Source organism: Hyla sarda, chromosome 8 (genome assembly GCF_029499605.1).
Source record: "Hyla sarda isolate aHylSar1 chromosome 8, aHylSar1.hap1, whole genome shotgun sequence".
Classification (NCBI taxonomy): domain Eukaryota; kingdom Metazoa; phylum Chordata; class Amphibia; order Anura; family Hylidae; genus Hyla; species Hyla sarda.
Genome location: NC_079196.1, coordinates 10,363,657 through 10,385,886, shown reverse-complemented (window position 1 = coordinate 10,385,886; position 22,230 = coordinate 10,363,657). Strand labels below are relative to the sequence as shown.

Below are 22,230 nucleotides of genomic sequence, written 5' to 3'. Positions count from 1 at the left end.
CACTATGACTTGACATTAAGGACATGCTGGGAGTTGTAGTTTTGCAACATCTGGAGAATCATAGGATGGGGATCGCTGCTCTAACATGTGTCTCTCTATATGGTACACAACTACAACTCCCAGCACACCCTGAGTTTTAAAGGAGTACTCCGCTGCTAGACGTCTTATCCAAAGGATAGGGGATACGATCTCTGATCACGGCCCCCCCGCAATCGTTGGCAGCACCCGGTGTGAATAGACCCTTATGGTCCTTAGAAGGTTGTTATGGTTCTTTCTTAAAAATGAAAATGCAAAAATGACATTGCCTGTGGCCTTAAGGGGTTAAACGTTAAGAAATAGACGTTGGCATCTTGAATAACAACATTACTGTAAAAACCTTTTACCGATCAGCAATGCAATACAGCACTTAAAGGGGTATTCCAGGAAAAAACTTTTTTTTATATATATATCAACTGGGTCCAGAAAGTTAAACAGATTTGTAAATTACTTCTATTTAAAAATCTTAATCCTTTCAGTACTTATGAGCTTCTGAAGTTAAGGTTGTTCTTTTCTGTCTAAATCCTCTCTGATGACACCTGTCTCGGGAAACGTCCAGTTTAGAAGCAAATCCCCATAGCAAACCTCTTCTAAACTGGGTGGTTCCCGAGACACGTGTCATCAGAGAGCACTCAGACAGAAAAGAACAACCTAAACTTCATCAGCTCATAAGTACTGAGAGGATTAAGATTTTTTAATAGAAGTAATTTACAAATCTGTTTAACTTTCTGGAGCCAGTTGATATATATGAAAAGTTTTTTTCCTGGAATACCCCTTTAACACAGTCACTTTTCCTTTCAGTGTGAAATGGTCTGTGCTGAGGTCATTTCTCCTAGCTGTGTATCGCTCACAAATTTACTATATGCTGTGCGCATTTCGTAAGGCTGCGTCCAGTTTCAAAACTCCCAACATGCGTCCGGGCTTGCTGGGAGTTGTAGTTTTGCAACAGCTTGCGGCACCCTGATGGGGAAACACTGGTATAAGGGATTGGTGGAGCTTGGCGCTGGAGGGCTGTGTCGATGCAGCTCTGGATGTGAGCAGTGACCAGGTGGTAACACCCCCTTCATCCACCCACATGCATCTGGACCTTCTATATAAATTGTCGCACTTTTAGCTTTTTCCCCACATCCTCACCTCGTCGAAGTCGGCGATGATCTCATTGAGGAGCCGCAGACACTCCACGCCTTCATTGTTGGCCTCGAGTTCTACGTAGAATTCGGAGAAGTTACTGATGGAAGCGAACATGACGGCCACGCACTCGCAGGACTGATAGTACAGCTCGTCGTTGCGTCTCTCCCGCGCCAGGAAGTGCGCCGCCACGTCCTTAGGGAGAATGTTGTGCAGGAGACGGCGGTTATAGGCCTGGAGCTCCTCCATCTCCTCCTTCTCCTCAGTGGCCTAAAGACAAGACACAATGTAAGAAGGAGGGAAACTGGAGCCATGCACCCCCATATCTATCTATCCATCTATCTATCTCATATCTATCCATCTATCTCTTATCTATCTATCTATCTATCTACCTCATATCTATCTATCTATCTATCTATCTCATATCTATCTATCTCTCATATCTATCTATCTATCTATCTATCTATCTCATATCTATCTCATATCTATCTATCTCATATCTATCTATCCATCTATCTACCTCATATCTATCTATCTATCTATCATCTATCTAATTAATATCTATCTATCTCATATCTATCTCATATGTATCTATCTATCTCATATCTATCTATCTCTTAACTATCTATCTCATATCTATCTATCTATCTATCTCATATCTATCTATCTCATATCTATCTATCTCATATCTATCTATCTCATATCTATCTATCTCATATCTATCTATCTCATATCTATCTGTCTCATATCTATCTCATATCTATCTCATATCTATCTATCCATCTATCTATCTCATATCTATCCATCTATCTATCTCATATCTATCTCTCTCATATCTATCCATCTATCTATCTCATATCTATCTATCTATCATCTATCTATTTCATATCTATCTATCTATCTCATATCTATCTATCTCATATCTATCTATCTATCTATCTATCTCATATCTATCTCATATCTATCTATCTCATATCTATCTATCCATCTATCTACCTCATATCTATCTATCTATCTATCATCTATCTAATTAATATCTATCTATCTCATATCTATCTCATATGTATCTATCTATCTCATATCTATCTATCTCTTAACTATCTATCTCATATCTATCTATCTATCTATCTCATATCTATCTATCTCATATCTATCTATCTCATATCTATCTATCTCATATCTATCTATCTCATATCTATCTATCTCATATCTATCTGTCTCATATCTATCTCATATCTATCTCATATCTATCTATCCATCTATCTATCTCATATCTATCCATCTATCTATCTCATATCTATCTCTCTCATATCTATCCATCTATCTATCTCATATCTATCTATCTATCATCTATCTATTTCATATCTATCTATCTATCTCATATCTATCTATCTCATATCTATCTATCTATCTATCTATCTCATATCTATCTCATATCTATCTATCTCATATCTATCTATCCATCTATCTACCTCATATCTATCTATCTATCTATCATCTATCTAATTAATATCTATCTATCTCATATCTATCTCATATGTATCTATCTATCTCATATCTATCTATCTCTTAACTATCTATCTCATATCTATCTATCTATCTCATATCTATCTATCTCATATCTATCTATCTCATATCTATCTATCTCATATCTATCTATCTCATATCTATCTGTCTCATATCTATCTCATATCTATCTCATATCTATCTATCCATCTATCTATCTCATATCTATCCATCTATCTATCTCATATCTATCTCTCTCATATCTATCCATCTATCTATCTCATATCTATCTATCTCATATCTATCTATCTATCTCATATCTATCTATCCATCTATCTATCTCATATCTATCTCATATCTATCTATCTAGTGGTTTGCATAATTAGGGGGCGTGTTTGCATAATTAGGGGGCGTGTTCGTGACAGTTGTATTTAAAAACCCACCAGAGAAATAGTGAATTACTGAACTTGAAAACCCGACTGCCTTGAGGTGCGTAGAATCTGTTAAAAAGTGCAGGTTTTTTTCTCTCTTTTTTTTTTTTTTATTTAAATTTTTTTTTTTACTTCTTGCTTGTTAACCCATTAATGGCCATGAATTAGTTACGTCCTGGTGCAGAGTTACTTTGCTTTATTTATTTGTTTTCCACTTTTTTTTTTTCCGGCATATGCGAAACATTGATAAATACGTGTGAGAAAAAAATAACCCCCTGAAAATAAATCAGGGCCATTGTGTATACTTTGTATAAATATATATACAGTCTGCGGCACATGTCAGTATACAGGCGGGCAGGAGACACGTGAGCGGAGATCCCTCCTGTACCTGAAGCTTCCACAGAAAGTCCAGCCGGGCCGTGGACTCCACCTGCTGAGCGTGGAGGTAGAGCGCCAGCACGAAGACACTGATGATAACGGGGGTGGCGATCTTCAGGGTGACCCGGGGGGCGCCATCCGTGCTGTCGAGACACAAGGAGATGATGTCTGATCAGGGGCTGCTAAATATGACTCCAGGGACAACATGGACGTCCTAACTATATATCCTGATCCCATAGAGATAACAGCAGCAGTATACAGATAGAGCTGGAGGGGAGGTGTATAACTACTATATATCCTGATCCCATAGAGATAACAGCAGCAGTATACAGATAGAGCTGGAGGAGAGGTGTATAACTACTATATATCCTGATCCCATAGAGATAACAGCAGCAGTATACAGATAGAGCTGGAGGAGAGGTGTATAACTACTATATATCCAGATCCCATAGAGATAGCAGCAGTGGTATACAGATAGAGCTGGAGGAGAGGTATATAACTACTATATAGCCTGATCCCATAGAGATAGCAGCAGTGGTATACAGATAGAGCTGGAGGAGAGGTATATAACTACTATATAGCCTGATCCCATAGAGATACCAGCAGCAGTATACAGATAGAGCTGGAGGAGAGGTATATAACTACTATATAGCCTGATCCCATAGAGATAGCAGCAGCAGTATACAGATAGAGCTGGAGGAGAGGTGTATAACTACTATATATCCTGATCCCATAGAGATAACAGCAGCAGTATACAGATAGAGCTGGAGGAGAGGTGTATAACTACTATATATATCCTGATCCCATAGAGATATCAGCAGCAGTATACAGATAGAGCTGGAGGAGAGGTGTATAACTACTATATATCCTGATCCCATAGAGATATCAGCAGCAGTATACAGATAGAGCTGGAGGAGAGGTATATAACTACTATATATCCTGATCCCATAGAGATAACAGCAGCAGTATACAGATAGAGCTGGAGGGGAGGTATATAACTACGATATATCCTGATCCCATAGAGATATCAGCAGCAGTATACAGATAGAGCTGGAGGGGAGGTGTATAACTACTATATATCCTGATCCCATAGAGATATCAGCAGCAGTATACAGATAGAGCTGGAGGAGAGGTGTATAACTACTATATATCCTGATCCCATAGAGATATCAGCAGCAGTATACAGATAGAGCTGGAGGGGAGGTGTATAACTACTATATATCCTGATCCCATAGAGATAACAGCAGCAGTATACAGATAGAGTTGGAGGGGAGGTTTATAACTACTATATATCCTGATCCCATAGAGATAACAGCAGCAGTATACAGATAGAGCTGGAGGGGAGGTATACAACTACTATATAGCCTGATCCCATAGAGATATCAGCAGCAGTATACAGATAGAGCTGGAGGGGAGGTATATAACTACTATATAGCCTGATCCCATAGAGATATCAGCAGCAGTATACAGATAGAGCTGGAGGGGAGGTATATAACTACTATATAGCCTGATCCCATAGAGATATCAGCAGCAGTATACAGATAGATCTGGAGCGGAGGTATATAACTACTATATAACCATGTGCTGTGACGGGCAAAGAATTCCCCCTCTGTGACGTGTGAACACTCGTGTGAAAATAATAATTGGATATTTCAGATGAACTAATAATAATTCATCAATCATTATAGAATGTCCCGGATTCTTACCAGTTCATTGTGGAGTTGGATAAATCACTGGAAGACAAAAAGCAAAGAGTGATGATAAGTGCGACGATCATTACTGCAGTACTGCGTTATGGACACTAGATGGCTCCACACTCCACTATTACACATGTCTCCTGTACATAATCAGAACATGTATCTATCTCAGTGTTTCCCAAGCAGGGTGCCTCCAGCTGTTGCAAAACTACAACTCCCAGCATGCCCGGACAGCCGAAGGCTGTCCGGGCATGCTGGGAGTTGTAGTTTTGCAACAGCTGGAGGCACCCTGCTTGGGAAACACTGATCTATCTGATCTCACAGTGGACAGACGCCCACTACTAGCTGAGCCCCTATAATGCAGGGGGGCACTTAAAGGGTTATTCCAGGGAAAAAAATATTTTTATATATCAACTGGCTCCAGAAAGTTAAACAGATTTGTAAATTACTTCAATTCAAAAATCTTAATCCTTCCAATAATTATCGGCTGCTGAAGTTGAGTTGTTCTTTTCTGTCTGACAACAGTGCTCTCTGCTGACATCTCTGCTTGTCTCGGGAACTGCACAGAGTAGAAGAGGTTTTCTATGGGGATTTGCTTCTACTCTGGACAGTTCCCGAGACAGGTGTCATCAGAGAGCACTTAGACAGAAAAACAACAATGCAACCTCAGCAGCTCATAAGTACTGAAAGGATTAAGATTTTTTAAGTAATTTACAAATCTTTTTAACTTTCTGGAACCAGTTGATATGTAAAAAAAAAAAAGTTTTTTTTTCCTGGAATACCCCTTTACTTTATCCTTTATTAAATGTCTATAAGGTGCGTAAATGTAAATCTCTGAGCAGACACTGGATAAACTGGGAATACTGGGGATTTCAGCTCTGAGGTCTGCAGAATTGTGAGCGCAGCTCTGAAGTATTAGTAATGTCCTGTATGGACATAGTGACTGCCCCCTACACACATCCCAGCGCCTGCACTTTACTCACATCCCATTGGCTGCCACCAGCAGATCTGCATTGTCAAAGAGCGCCACCTGCGGGATCTCCAGGATAATGACGTAGACAAAGTCAATGATCAGCATTAGGATGAGTTTCCCGATGCTGCTGATCTGGAGAAAGACGGAGCAGGCGAGGAGGCTGAGCAGGATACAGGAGGTGAAATACTGCAAGGAAGAGAAGAAAACCTGAGACACAGACACGAAAAGCAGCTGTGCAAAGTAACTACATCCATCAAACATTCACTATAATCGAGGTCGCTCCATACCACCACAGGGGGTCGCGCTTTACCTCCGGGAAGTTGCAGTTGGGGGCCGGGTCCCCACAGAACCCGTTCTCAGTGGTCAGGCTGTAGTTAAGATCGGAGCACCTGACCAGACACGGGGTGACATTGTGAAGGGGGACATTGTACTCAGCAGAGAGGCAGCTCCGCAGGTCCATATTACTGCACGTGAACTGCAAGACAAGAAGCATGGCAGACATCACGAGCTAAGAGAAAACTAGAAGAATCACTGGAGGATAAGACAGGATGTAACAGCAGAATAGTGAGTGCAGCTCTGGAGGATAAGACAGGATGTAACCGCAGAATAGTGAGCGCAGCTCTGGAGGTGACTGGAGGATAAGACAGGATGTAACAGCAGAATAGTGAGTGCAGCTCTGGAGGATAAGACATGAAGTAACAGCAGAATAGTGAGTGCAGCTCTGGAGGATAAGACAGGATGTAACAGCAGAATAGTGAGCGCAGCTCTGGAGGATAAGACAGGATGTAACAGCAGAATAGTGAGTGCAGCTCTGGAGGTGACTGGAGGATAAGACAGGATGTAACAGCAGAATAGTGAGTGCAGCTCTGGAGGTGACTGGAGGATAAGACAGGATGTAACAGCAGAATAGTGAGTGCAGCTCTGGAGGATAAGACAGGATGTAACCGCAGAATAGTGAGTGCAGCTCTGGAGGATAAGACATGATGTAACAGCAGAATAGTGAGTGCAGCTCTGGAGGATAAGACAGGATGTAACCGCAGAATAGTGAGTGCAGCTCTGGAGGATAAGACATGATGTAACAGCAGAATAGTGAGTGCAGCTCTGGAGGATAAGACAGGATGTAACAGCAGGATAGTGAGCGCAGCTCTGGAGGATAAGACAGGATGTAACAGCAGAATAGTGAGTGCAGCTCTGGAGGATAAGACAGGATGTAACAGCAGAATAGTGAGTGCAGCTCTGGAGGATAAGACAGGATGTAACAGCAGAATAGTGAGTGCAGCTCTGGAGGTGAGTGGAGGATAAGACATGATATAACAGCAGAATAGTGAGTGCACCTCTGGAGGATAAGACGTGATGTAACAGCAGGATAGTGAGTGCAGCTCTGGAGGATAAGACATGATGTAACAGCAGAATAGTGAGTGGAGCTCTTGAGGTGAGTGGAGGATAAGATAGAATGTAACAGCAGAATAGTGAGTGCAGCTCTGGAGGTGACTGGAGGATAAGACAGGATGTAACAGCAGAATAGTGAGTGCAGCTCTGGAGGATAAGACATGATGTAACAGCAGAATAGTGAGTGCAGCTCTGGAGGATAAGACATGATGTAACAGCAGGATAGTGAGTGGAGCTCTTGAGGTGAGTGGAGGATAAGATAGGATGTAACAGCAGAATAGTGAGTGCAGCTCTGGAGGATAAGACATGATGTAACAGCAGAATAGTGAGTGCAGCTCTTGAGGTGAGTGGAGGATAAGATAGGATGTAACAGCAGAATAGTGAGTGCAGCTCTGGAGGTGACTGGAGAATAAGACATGAAGTAACAGCAGAATAGTGAGTGCAGCTCTGGAGGTGACTGGAGGATAAGACATAACATTACAGTAGAATAGTGAGTGCAGCTCTGGAGGTGACTGGAGTATAACACATGATGTAACAGCAGAATAGTGAGTGCAGCTCTGGAGGTGACTGGAGGATAAGACATAACGTTACAGTAGAATAGTGACTGCAGCTCTGGAGGTGACTGGTTGATACGACATGGTGTAACAGCAGAATAGTGAGTGCAGCTCTGGAGGTGACTGGAGAATAAGACATGATGTAACAGCAGAATAGTGAGTGCAGCTCTGGAGGTGACTGGAGGATAAGACATAACATTACAGTAGAATAGTGAGTGCAGCTCTGGAGGTGACTGGAGGATAAGACATGAAGTAACAGCAGAATAGTGAGTGCAGCTCTGGAGGTGACTGGAGGATAAGACATGAAGTAACAGCAGAATAGTGAGTGCAGCTCTGGAGGTGACTGGAGAATAAGACATGAAGTAACAGCAGAATAGTGAGTGCAGCTCTGGAGGTGACTGGAGAATAAGACATGATGTAACAGCAGAATAGTGAGTGCAGCTCTGGAGGTGACTGGAGGATAAGACATGATGTAACAGCAGAATAGTGAGTGCAGCTCTGGAGGTGACTGGAGGAAAAGACATGATGTAACAGCAGAATAGTGAGTGCAGCTCTGGAGGTGACTGGAGGATAAGACAGGATGTAACAGCAGAATAGTGAGTGCAGCTCTGGAGGTGACTGGAGGATAAGACATAACATTACAGTAGAATAGTGAGTGCAGCTCTGGAGGTGACTGGAGGATAAGACATGAAGTAACAGCAGAATAGTGAGTGCAGCTCTGGAGGTGACTGGTTGATAAGACATGGTGTAACAGCAGAATAGTGAGTGCAGCTCTTGAGGTGAGTGGAGGATAAGATAGGATGTAACAGTAGAATAGTGAGTGCAGCTCTGGAGGTGACTGGAGAATAAGACATGAAGTAACAGCAGAATAGTGAGTGCAGCTTTGGAGGTGAGTGGAGGATAAGACATGAAGTAACAGCAGAATAGTGAGTGCAGCTCTGGAGGTGACTGGTTGATACGACATGGTGTAACAGCAGAATAGTGAGTGCAGCTCTGGAGGGGTCCTCGTCCATTCTTACCATGTTAACAAATGAAGAGAGGAAGACCAGGATTATGGTGAAGATTCCCACCGCGGTGCTGTTAATCCGGGACTGGACGATCTTTTTAGCCAACGTCTGGAGCGGAGATGGACAGAGCTGCAGGAGGAGACACAGAGCTGACAATCTAGTCCTGTCCGTCCTCGTTACAATGTATCAGTGCAGACAGTTCTCTCCCCCGTCCTGATACATTGTACAGGGAGGAAGCAGCGAACGTCTCCTCTATAGACAACAATCCAGACTGTTCTCCTGACACACAGAACCAGAACATCTCCTGTGTGCACGGCAGGGGTGTCTATGGGAGGGGGCGTGATGGCCGTGTGCACACAGAGTATTGAACGCTGGCCAGTGGAGTGCCCCTTTAAATCACTCAAACGTTCTGCCTGACATTTCATAAATCCTCTGTGTCTGGGGATAACGTGATTACACGTCGCCTCTGGTCCGGGCGCCGCTTATTTATTATTAAGTAATGGATCTCAATTTTCCTCTTGGACGCAGTAAATGTCGCTGAGACGGACGGATATAAATGATGGCGACAAAATTATAATCCAATGACCCCGGGAAAAAGATAAACAAGGGGCGGGGGCGGGGTCACAGGAATCTAGACCAAATGCCATTGTAACAAACTCTCAGCTGTAAGAAGTTTTAGGTCAGGTCAGGTATCTATCCTCTGAATGTGAAGGGTTAACACTCCTATTCACTGACAACAAGCAGAGCTTTTGGAAATGTAAAGGATTAAAAAGACAAAGTCGAATTAGGAAGTCACAGAACTTTTCCTTACACGGTGAATGAGCTTCGTATGGGGAGTCTGCTGTGGCCCCTCATACAGTCAGGTGGGTCCCTGTACATGTGGCCCCTCAGCCAGTCAGGTGGGTCCCTGTACATGTGGCCCCTCAGCCAGTCAGGTAGGTCCCTGTACATGTGGCCCCTCATACAGTCAGGTGGGTCCCTGTACATGTGGCCCCTCATACAGTCAGGTGGGTCCCTGTACATGTGGCCCCTTATACAGTCAGGTGGGTCCATGTACATGTGGCCCCTTATACAGTCAGGTGGGTCCCTGTACATGTGGCCCCTCATACAGTCAGGTGGGTCCCTGTACATGTGGCCCCTCATACAGTCAGGTGGGTCCCTGTACATGTGGCCCCTCAGCCAGTCAGGTAGGTCCCTGTACATGTGGCCCCTCAGCCAGTCAGGTGGGTCCCTGTACATGTGGCCCCTCAGTCAGTCAGGTGGGTCCCTGTACATGTGGCCCCTCATACAGTCAGGAAGGTCCCTGTACATGTGGCCCCCTCATACAGTCAGGTGGGTCCCTGTACATGTGGCCCCTCATACAGTCAGGTAGGTCCCTGTACATGTGGCCCCTCATACAGTCAGGTGGGTCCCTGTACATGTGGCCCCTCATACAGTCAGGTGGGTCCCTGTACATGTGGCCCCTCATACAGTCAGGTGGGTCCCTGTACATGTGGCCCCTCATACAGTCAGGTGGGTCCCTGTACATGTGGCCCCCTTATACAGTCAGGTGGGTCCCTGTACATGTGGCCCCTCATACAGTCAGGTAGGTCCCTGTACATGTGGCCCCCTCATACAGTCAGGTGGGTCCCTGTACATGTGGCCCCTCAGCCAGTCAGGTGGGTCCCTGTACATGTGGCCCCTCATACAGTCAGGTGGGTCCCTGTACATGTGGCCCCTCAGCCAGTCAGGTGGGTCCCTGTACATGTGGCCCCTCAGTCAGTCAGGTGGGTCCCTGTACATGTGGCCCCTCAGCCAGTCAGGTGGGTCCCTGTACATGTGGCCCCTCATACAGTCAGGTAGGTCCCTGTACATGTGGCCCCCTCATACAGTCAGGAAGGTCCCTGTACATGTGGCCCCTCATACAGTCAGGTGGGTCCCTGTACATGTGGCCCCCTCATACAGTCAGGTGGGTCCCTGTACATGTGGCCCCTCAGTCAGTCAGGTGGGTCCCTGTACATGTGGCCCCTTATACAGTCAGGTGGGTCCCTGTACATGTGGCCCCTGAGCCAGTCAGGTGGGTCCCTGTACATGTGGCCCCTCATACAGTCAGGTAGGTCCCTGTACATGTGGCCCCCTCATACAGTCAGGAAGGTCCCTGTACATGTGGCCCCCTCATACAGTCAGGTGGGTCCCTGTACATGTGGCCCCTCATACAGTCAGGTAGGTCCCTGTACATGTGGCCCCTCATACAGTCAGGTAGGTCCCTATACATGTGGCCCCTCATACAGTCAGGTGGGTCCCTGTACATGTGGCCCCTCAGTCAGTCAGGTGGGTCCCTGTACATGTGGCCCCTCAGCCAGTCAGGTGGGTCCCTGTATATGTGGCCCCTCATACAGTCAGGTAGGTCCCTGTACATGTGGCCCCCTCATACAGTCAGGAAGGTCCCTGTACATGTGGCCCCCTCATACAGTCAGGTGGGTCCCTGTACATGTGGCCCCTCAGTCAGTCAGGTGGGTCCCTGTACATGTGGCCCCTTATACAGTCAGGTGGGTCCCTGTACATGTGGCCCCTGAGCCAGTCAGGTGGGTCCCTGTACATGTGGCCCCTCATACAGTCAGGTAGGTCCCTGTACATGTGGCCCCCTCATACAGTCAGGAAGGTCCCTGTACATGTGGCCCCCTCATACAGTCAGGTGGGTCCCTGTACATGTGGCCCCTCATACAGTCAGGTAGGTCCCTGTACATGTGGCCCCTCATACAGTCAGGTAGGTCCCTGTACATGTGGCCCCTCATACAGTCAGGTGGGTCCCTGTACATGTGGCCCCCTCATACAGTCAGGTGGGTCCCTGTACATGTGGCCCCTCAGCCAGTCAGGTGGGTCCCTGTACATGTGGCCCCTCATACAGTCAGGTGGGTTCCTGTACATGTGGCCCCTCAGCCAGTCAGGTGGGTCCCTGTACATGTGGCCCCTCATACAGTCAGGTGGGTCCCTGTACATGTGGCCCCTCATACAGTCAGGTGGGTCCCTGTACATGTGGCCCCTCATACAGTCAGGTGGGTCCCTGTACATGTGGCCCCTCATACAGTCAGGTGGGTCCCTGTACATGTGGCCCCTCAGTCAGTCAGGTGGGTCCCTGTACATGTGGCCCCTCAGTCAGTCAGGTGGGTCCCTGTACATGTGGCCCCTCATACAGTCAGGTGGGTCCCTGTACATGTGGCCCCTCAGTCAGTCAGGTGGGTCCCTGTACATGTGGCCCCTCAGCCAGTCAGGTGGGTCCCTGTATATGTGGCCCCTCATACAGTCAGGTAGGTCCCTGTACATGTGGCCCCCTCATACAGTCAGGAAGGTCCCTGTACATGTGGCCCCCTCATACAGTCAGGTGGGTCCCTGTACATGTGGCCCCTCAGTCAGTCAGGTGGGTCCCTGTACATGTGGCCCCTTATACAGTCAGGTGGGTCCCTGTACATGTGGCCCCTGAGCCAGTCAGGTGGGTCCCTGTACATGTGGCCCCTCATACAGTCAGGTAGGTCCCTGTACATGTGGCCCCCTCATACAGTCAGGAAGGTCCCTGTACATGTGGCCCCCTCATACAGTCAGGTGGGTCCCTGTACATGTGGCCCCTCATACAGTCAGGTAGGTCCCTGTACATGTGGCCCCTCATACAGTCAGGTAGGTCCCTGTACATGTGGCCCCTCATACAGTCAGGTGGGTCCCTGTACATGTGGCCCCCTCATACAGTCAGGTGGGTCCCTGTACATGTGGCCCCTCAGCCAGTCAGGTGGGTCCCTGTACATGTGGCCCCTCATACAGTCAGGTGGGTTCCTGTACATGTGGCCCCTCAGCCAGTCAGGTGGGTCCCTGTACATGTGGCCCCTCATACAGTCAGGTGGGTCCCTGTACATGTGGCCCCTCATACAGTCAGGTGGGTCCCTGTACATGTGGCCCCTCATACAGTCAGGTGGGTCCCTGTACATGTGGCCCCTCATACAGTCAGGTGGGTCCCTGTACATGTGGCCCCTCAGTCAGTCAGGTGGGTCCCTGTACATGTGGCCCCTCAGTCAGTCAGGTGGGTCCCTGTACATGTGGCCCCTCAGCCAGTCAGGTGGGTCCCTGTACATGTGGCCCCTCATACAGTCAGGTAGGTCCCTGTACATGTGGCCCCCTCATACAGTCAGGAAGGTCCCTGTACATGTGGCCCCCTCATACAGTCAGGTGGGTCCCTGTACATGTGGCCCCTCAGTCAGTCAGGTGGGTCCCTGTACATGTGGCCCCTCAGTCAGTCAGGTGGGTCCCTGTACATGTGGCCCCTTATACAGTCAGGTGGGTCCCTGTACATGTGGCCCCTGAGCCAGTCAGGTGGGTCCCTGTACATGTGGCCCCTCATACAGTCAGGTAGGTCCCTGTACATGTGGCCCCCTCATACAGTCAGGAAGGTCCCTGTACATGTGGCCCCTCAGTCAGTCAGGTGGGTCCCTGTACATGTGGCCCCTCAGTCAGTCAGGTGGGTCCCTGTACATGTGGCCCCTCAGCCAGTCAGGTGGGTCCCTGTACATGTGGCCCCTCATACAGTCAGGTAGGTCCCTGTACATGTGGCCCCCTCATACAGTCAGGAAGGTCCCTGTACATGTGGCCCCCTCATACAGTCAGGTGGGTCCCTGTACATGTGGCCCCTCAGTCAGTCAGGTGGGTCCCTGTACATGTGGCCCCTCAGTCAGTCAGGTGGGTCCCTGTACATGTGGCCCCTTATACAGTCAGGTGGGTCCCTGTACATGTGGCCCCTGAGCCAGTCAGGTGGGTCCCTGTACATGTGGCCCCTCATACAGTCAGGTAGGTCCCTGTACATGTGGCCCCCTCATACAGTCAGGAAGGTCCCTGTACATGTGGCCCCTCATACAGTCAGGTGGGTCCCTGTACATGTGGCCCCTCATACAGTCAGGTAGGTCCCTGTACATGTGGCCCCTCATACAGTCAGGTAGGTCCCTGTACATGTGGCCCCTCATACAGTCAGGTGGGTCCCTGTACATGTGGCCCCCTCATACAGTCAGGTGGGTCCCTGTACATGTGGCCCCTCAGCCAGTCAGGTGGGTCCCTGTACATGTGGCCCCTCATACAGTCAGGTGGGTTCCTGTACATGTGGCCCCTCAGCCAGTCAGGTGGGTCCCTGTACATGTGGCCCCTCATACAGTCAGGTGGGTCCCTGTACATGTGGCCCCTTATACAGTCAGGTGGGTCCCTGTACATGTGGCCCCTTATACAGTCAGGTGGGTCCCTGTACATGTGGCCCCTCATACAGTCAGGTGGGTCCCTGTACATGTGGCCCCTCATACAGTCAGGTGGGTCCCTGTACATGTGGCCCCTCATACAGTCAGGTGGGTCCCTGTACATGTGGCCCCTCATACAGTCAGGTGGGTCCCTGTACATGTGGCCACCTCATACAGTCAGGTGGGTCCCTGTACATGTGGCCCCTTATACAGTCAGGTGGGTCCCTGTACATGTGGCCCCTTATACAGTCAGGTGGGTCCCTGTACATGTGGCCCCTCATACAGTCAGGTGGGTCCCTGTACATGTGGCCCCTCATACAGTCAGGTGGGTCCCTGTACATGTGGCCCCTCATACAGTCAGGTGGGTCCCTGTACATGTGGCCCCTCATACAGTCAGGTGGGTCCCTGTACATGTGGCCCCTCATACAGTCAGGTGGGTCCCTGTACATGTGGCCCCTCATACAGTCAGGTGGGTCCCTGTACATGTGGCTCCTCAGCCAGTCAGGTGGGTCCCTGTACATGTGGCCCCTCATACAGTCAGGTGGGTTCCTGTACATGTGGCCCCTCATACAGTCAGGTGGGTCCCTGTACATGTGGCCCCTCATACAGTCAGGTGGGTTCCTGTACATGTGGCCCCTCAGCCAGTCAGGTGGGTCCCTGTACATGTGGCCCCTCATACAGTCAGGTGGGTTCCTGTACATGTGGCCCCTCAGCCAGTCAGGTGGGTCCCTGTACATGTGGCCCCTCATACAGTCAGGTGGGTCCCTGTACATGTGGCCCCTCATACAGTCAGGTGGGTCCCTGTACATGTGGCCCCTCATACAGTCAGGTGGGTTCCTGTACATGTGGCCCCTCAGCCAGTCAGGTGGGTCCCTGTACATGTGGCCCCTCATACAGTCAGGTGGGTCCCTGTACATGTGGCCCCTCATACAGTCAGGTGGGTCCCTGTACATGTGGCCCCTCATACAGTCAGGTGGGTCCCTGTACATGTGGCCCCTCATACAGTCAGGTGGGTCCCTGTACATGTGGCTCCTCAGCCAGTCAGGTGGGTCCCTGTACATGTGGCCCCTCATACAGTCAGGTGGGTTCCTGTACATGTGGCCCCTCATACAGTCAGGTGGGTCCCTGTACATGTGGCCCCTCATACAGTCAGGTGGGTTCCTGTACATGTGGCCCCTCAGCCAGTCAGGTGGGTCCCTGTACATGTGGCCCCTCATACAGTCAGGTGGGTTCCTGTACATGTGGCCCCTCATACAGTCAGGTGGGTCCCTGTACATGTGGCCCCTCATACAGTCAGGTGGGTCCCTGTACATGTGGCCCCTCATACAGTCAGGTGGGTCCCTGTACATGTGGCTCCTCAGCCAGTCAGGTGGGTCCCTGTACATGTGGCCCCTCATACAGTCAGGTGGGTTCCTGTACATGTGGCCCCTCATACAGTCAGGTGGGTCCCTGTACATGTGGCCCCTCATACAGTCAGGTGGGTTCCTGTACATGTGGCCCCTCAGCCAGTCAGGTGGGTCCCTGTACATGTGGCCCCTCATACAGTCAGGTGGGTTCCTGTACATGTGGCCCCTCATACAGTCAGGTGGGTCCCTGTACATGTGGCTCCTCAGCCAGTCAGGTGGGTCCCTGTACATGTGGCCCCTCATACAGTCAGGTGGGTTCCTGTACATGTGGCCCCGACTCACCTTGATACAGGAGTAGATCAGGGAGACGATGAGCACAATGAGCAGGATGAGGAAGCAGGAGAGATAGAAGCCCAGCATGAAGGTGGAGCTGCGAACACAGAACGAGGCTTTTATTACAGGATAATATTCCACCAAGAGACATCACTAGAGATCACAGCCCCTCACACTATGGTCCCCTGGTGAATCCCGAGACATCACTAGAGATCACAGCCCCTCACACTATGGTCCCCTGGTGAACCCTGAGACATCACTAGAGATCACAGCCCCTCACACTATGGTCCCCTGGTGAATCCCGAGACATCACTAGAGATCACAGCCCCTCACACTATGGTCTCCTGGTGAATCCCGAGACATCACTAGAGATCACAGCCCCTCACACTATGGTCCCCTGGTGAATCCTGAGACATCACTAGAGATCACAGCCCCTCACACTATGGTCCCCTGGTGAATCCTGAGACATCACTAGAGATCACAGCCCCTCAAACTATGGTCTCCTGGTGAATCCCGAGACATCACTAGAGATCACAGCCCCTCACACTATGGTTTCCTGGTGAATCCTGAGACATCACTAGAGATCACAGCCCCTCACACTATGGTCTCCTGGTGAACCCTGAGACATCACTAGAGATCACCAGCCCCTCACACTATGGTCTCCTGGTGAATCCTGAGACATCACTAGAGATCACAGCCCCTCACACTATGGTCTCCTGGTGAACTCCGAGACACCACTAGAGATCACAGCCCCTCACACTATGGTCCCCTGGTGACCCCTGAGACATCACTAGAGATCACAGCCCCTCACACTATGGTCCCCTGGTGAATTCTGAGACATCACTAGAGACCACAGCCCCTCACACTATGGTCCCCTGGTGAATCCTGAGACATCACTAGAGATCACAGCCCCTCACACTATGGTCCCCTGGTGAATCCCGAGACACCACTAGAGATCACAGCCCCTCACACTATGGTCTCCTGGTGAACCCTGAGACATCACTAGAGATCACAGCCCCTCACACTATGGTCCCCTGGTGAATCCTGAGACATCACTAGAGATCACAGCCCCTCACACTATGGTCTCCTGGTGAATCCTGAGACATCACTAGAGATCACAGCCCCTCACACTATGGTCCCCTGGTGAATCCTGAGACATCACTAGAGATCACAGCCCCTCACACTATGGTCTCCTGGTGAATCCTGAGACACCACTAGAGATCACAGCCCCTCACACTATGGTCCCCTGGTGAATCCTGAGACATCACTAGAGATCACAGCCCCTCACACTATGGTCCCCTGGTGAATCCCGAGACATCTCTAGAGATCACAGCCCCTCACACTATGGTCCCTGGTGAATCCTGAGACATCACTAGAGATCACAGCCCCTCACACTATGGTCTCCTGGTGAATCCTGAGACATAACTAGAGATCACAGCCCCTCACACTATGGTCTCCTGGTGAACCTTGAGACATCACTAGAGATCACAGCCCCTCACACTATGGTCTCCTGGTGAATCCTGAGACATCACTAGAGATCACAGCCCCTCACACTATGGTCCCCTGGTGAATCCTGAGACATCTCTAGAGATCACAGCCCCTCACACTATGGTCTCCTGGTGAATCCTGAGACATCACTAGAGATCACAGCCCCTCACACTATGGTCCCCTGGTGAATCCTGAGACATCACTAGAGATCACAGCCCCTCACACTATGGTCTCCTGGTGAATCCTGAGACATCACTAGAGATCACAGCCCCTCACACTATGGTCCCCTGGTGAATCCTGAGACATCACTAGAGATCACCAACCCCTCACACTATGGTCCCCTGGTGAATCCTGAGACATCACTAGAGATCACAGCCCCTCACACTATGGTCCCCTGGTGAATCCTGAGACATCACTAGAGATCACCAACCCCTCACACTATGGTCCCCTGGTGAATCCTGAGACATCACTAGAGATCACCAACCCCTCACACTATGGTCCCCTGGTGAATCCTGAGACATCACTAGAGATCACAGCCCCTCACACTATGGTCCCCTGGTGAATCCTGAGACATCACTAGAGATCACAGCCCCTCACACTATGGTCTCCTGGTGAATCCTGAGACATCTCTAGAGATCACAGCCCCTCACACTATGGTCCCCTGGTGAATCCTGAGACATCACTAGAGATCACCAACCCCTCACACTATGGTCCCCTGGTGAATCCTGAGACATCACTAGAGATCACAGCCCCTCACACTATGGTCTCCTGATGAACCCTGAGACATCACTAGAGATCACAGCCCCTCACACTATGGTCCCCTGGTGAATCCTGAGACATCACTAGAGATCACAGCCCCTCACACTATGAACCCCTGGTGAATCATGAGACATCACTAGAGATCACAGCCCCTCACACTATGGTCTCCTGGTGAATCCTGAGACATCACTAGAGATCACAGCCCCTCACACTATGGTCCCCTGGTGAATCCTGAGACATCACTAGAGATCACAGCCCCTCACACTATGGTCCCCTGGTGAATCCCGAGACATCACTAGAGATCACAGCCCCTCACACTATGGTCCCCTGGTGAACCCTGTGACATCACTGGAGATCACAGCCCCTCACACTATGGTCTCCTGGTGAATCCTGAGACACCACTAGAGATCACAGCCCCTCACACTATGGTCTCCTGGTGAATCCTGAGACACCACTAGAGATCACAGCCCCTCACACTATGGTCTCCTGGTGAATCCTGAGACATCACTAGAGATCACAGCCCCTCACACTATGGTCCCCTGGTGAATCCTGAGACATCACTAGAGATCACCAACCCCTCACACTATGGTCCCCTGGTGAATCCTGAGACATCACTAGAGATCACCAACCCCTCACACTATGGTCCCCTGGTGAATCCTGAGACATCACTAGAGATCACAGCCCCTCACACTATGAACCCCTGGTGAATCCTGAGACATCACTAGAGATCACAGCCCCTCACACTATGGTCCCCTGGTGAATCCTGAGACATCACTAGAGATCACAGCCCCTCACACTATGGTCTCCTGGTGAATCCTGAGACATCTCTAGAGATCACAGCCCCTCACACTATGGTCCCCTGGTGAATCCTGAGACATCACTAGAGATCACCAACCCCTCACACTATGGTCCCCTGGTGAATCCTGAGACATCACTAGAGATCACAGCCCCTCACACTATGGTCTCCTGATGAACCCTGAGACATCACTAGAGATCACAGCCCCTCACACTATGGTCTCCTGGTGAATCCTGAGACATCACTAGAGATCACCAGCCCCTCACACTATGGTCCCCTGGTGAATCCTGAGACATCACTAGAGATCACAGCCCCTCACACTATGGTCCCCTGGTGAATCCTGAGACATCACTAGAGATCACAGCCCCTCACACTATGAACCCCTGGTGAATCATGAGACATCACTAGAGATCACAGCCCCTCACACTATGGTCTCCTGGTGAATCCTGAGACATCACTAGAGATCACAGCCCCTCACACTATGGTCCCCTGGTGAATCCTGAGACATCACTAGAGATCACAGCCCCTCACACTATGGTCCCCTGGTGAATCCCGAGACATCACTAGAGATCACAGCCCCTCACACTATGGTCCCCTGGTGAACCCTGTGACATCACTGGAGATCACAGCCCCTCACACTATGGTCTCCTGGTGAATCCTGAGACACCACTAGAGATCACAGCCCCTCACACTATGGTCTCCTGGTGAATCCTGAGACACCACTAGAGATCACAGCCCCTCACACTATGGTCTCCTGGTGAATCCTGAGACATCACTAGAGATCACAGCCCCTCACACTATGGTCCCCTGGTGAATCCTGAGACATCTCTAGAGATCACAGCCCCTCACACTATGGTCCCCTGGTGAACCCTGAGACATCACTAGAGATCACAGCCCCTCACACTATGGTCTCCTGGTGAATCCTGAGACATCACTAGAGATCACAGCCCCTCACACTATGGTCCCCTGGTGAATCCTGAGACATCTCTAGAGATCACAGCCCCTCACACTATGGTCTCCTGGTGAATCCTGAGACATCACTAGAGATCACAGCCCCTCACACTATGGTCCCCTGGTGAATCCTGAGACATCACTAGAGATCACAGCCCCTCACACTATGAACCCCTGGTGAATCATGAGACATCACTAGAGATCACAGCCCCTCACACTATGGTCTCCTGGTGAATCCTGAGACATCACTAGAGATCACAGCCCCTCACACTATGGTCCCCTGGTGAATCCTGAGACATCTCTAGAGATCACAGCCCCTCACACTATGGTCCCCTGGTGAACCCTGAGACATCACTAGAGATCACAGCCCCTCACACTATGGTCTCCTGGTGAACCCTGAGACATCACTAGAGATCACAGCCCCTCACACTATGGTCCACTGGTGAATCCTGAGACATCACTAGAGATCACCAACCCCTCACACTATGGTCCCTGGTGAATCCTGAGACATCACTAGAGATCACAGCCCCTCACACTATGGTCCCCTGGTGAATCCTGAGACATCACTAGAGATCACAGCCCCTCACACTATGGTCCCCTGGTGAATCCTGAGACATCACTAGAGATCACAGCCCCTCACACTATGGTCCCCTGGTGAATCCTGAGACATCACTAGAGATCACAGCCCCTCACACTATGGTCCCCTGGTGAATCCTGAGACATCACTAGAGATCACAGCCCCTCACACTATGGTCTCCTGGTGAACCTTGAGACATCACTAGAGATCACAGCCCCTCACACTATGGTCTCCTGGTGAATCCTGAGATATCACTAGAGATCACCAGCCCCTCACACTATGGTCTCCTGGTGAACCCGGAGACATCACTAGAGATCACAGCCCCTCACACTATGGTCTCCTGGTGAACTCCGAAACATCACTAGAGATCACAGCCCCTCACACTATGGTCCCCTGGTCAATCCTGAGACATCACTAGAGATCACAGCCCCTCACACTATGGTCCCCTAGTGCACCCTGAGACATCACTAGAGATCACCAGCCCCTCACACTATGGTCTCCTGGTGAATCCCGAGACATCACTAGAGATCACAGCCCCTCACACTATGGTCCCCTGGTGAATCCTGAGACATCACTAGAGATCACAGCCCCTCACACTATGGTCTCCTGGTGAACCTTGAGACATCACTAGAGATCACAGCCCCTCACACTATGGTCTCCTGGTGAATCCTGAGACATCACTAGAGATCACAGCCCCTCACACTATGGTCTCCTGGTGAATCCTGAGACATCACTAGAGATCACCAGCCCCTCACACTATGGTCTCCTGGTGAACTCCGAAACATCACTAGAGATCACAGCCCCTCACACTATGGTCCCCTGGTGAATCCTGAGACATCACTAGAGATCACCAGCCCCTCACACTATGGTCCCCTGGTGAACCCCGAGAAATCACTAGAGATCACAGCCCCTCACACTATGGTCTCCTGGTGAACTCCGAAACATCACTAGAGATCACAGCCCCTCACACTATGGTCCCCTGGTGAATCCTGAGACATCACTAGAGATCACAGCCCCTCACACTATGGTCCCCTAGTGCACCCTGAGACATCACTAGAGATCACAGCCCCTCACACTATGGTCCCCTAGTGCACCCTGAGACATCACTAGAGATCACAGCCCCTCACACTATGGTCCCCTGGTGAATCCTGAGACATCACTAGAGATCACCAACCCCTCACACTATGGTCCCCTGGTGAATCCTGAGACATCACTAGAGATCACAGCCCCTAACACTATGAACCCCTGGTGAACCCTGAGACATCACTAGAGATCACAGCCCCTCACACTATGAACCCCTGGTGAACCCTGAGACATCACTAGAGATCACAGCCCCTCACACTATGGTTCCCTGGTGAATCCTGAGACATCACTAGAGATCACAGCCCCTCACACTATGAACCCCTGGTGAATCCTGAGACATCACTAGAGATCGCAGCCCCTCACACTATGGTCCCCTGGTGAATCCTGAGACATCACTAGAGATCACAGCCCCTCACACTATGAACCCCTGGTGAACCCTGAGACATCACTAGAGATCACAGCCCCTCACACTATGAACCCTTGGTGAACCCTGAGACATCACTAGAGATCACAGCCCCTCACACTATGGTTCCCTGGTGAATCCTGAGACATCAC

The 22,230-nt window shown here is 49.6% G+C and overlaps 1 protein-coding gene across 1 annotated transcript in view; it reads right to left on the bottom strand.

Moving 5' to 3' along the window:
- Positions 1–22,230, bottom strand: part of ADCY5 (adenylate cyclase 5) — a 138,308-nt gene that overhangs the window by 6,685 nt on the left and 109,393 nt on the right. The window contains exons 15-21 of the mRNA XM_056536606.1: positions 16,031–16,118; positions 9,112–9,228; positions 6,460–6,624; positions 6,160–6,335; positions 5,186–5,212; positions 3,490–3,622; positions 1,171–1,434 (exon numbers count right to left, since the gene is read on the bottom strand). Of these exons, the coding sequence (XP_056392581.1) occupies positions 1,171–1,434; positions 3,490–3,622; positions 5,186–5,212; positions 6,160–6,335; positions 6,460–6,624; positions 9,112–9,228; positions 16,031–16,118 (970 nt within the window). The remainder of the gene's footprint in view (positions 1–1,170; positions 1,435–3,489; positions 3,623–5,185; positions 5,213–6,159; positions 6,336–6,459; positions 6,625–9,111; positions 9,229–16,030; positions 16,119–22,230) is intronic.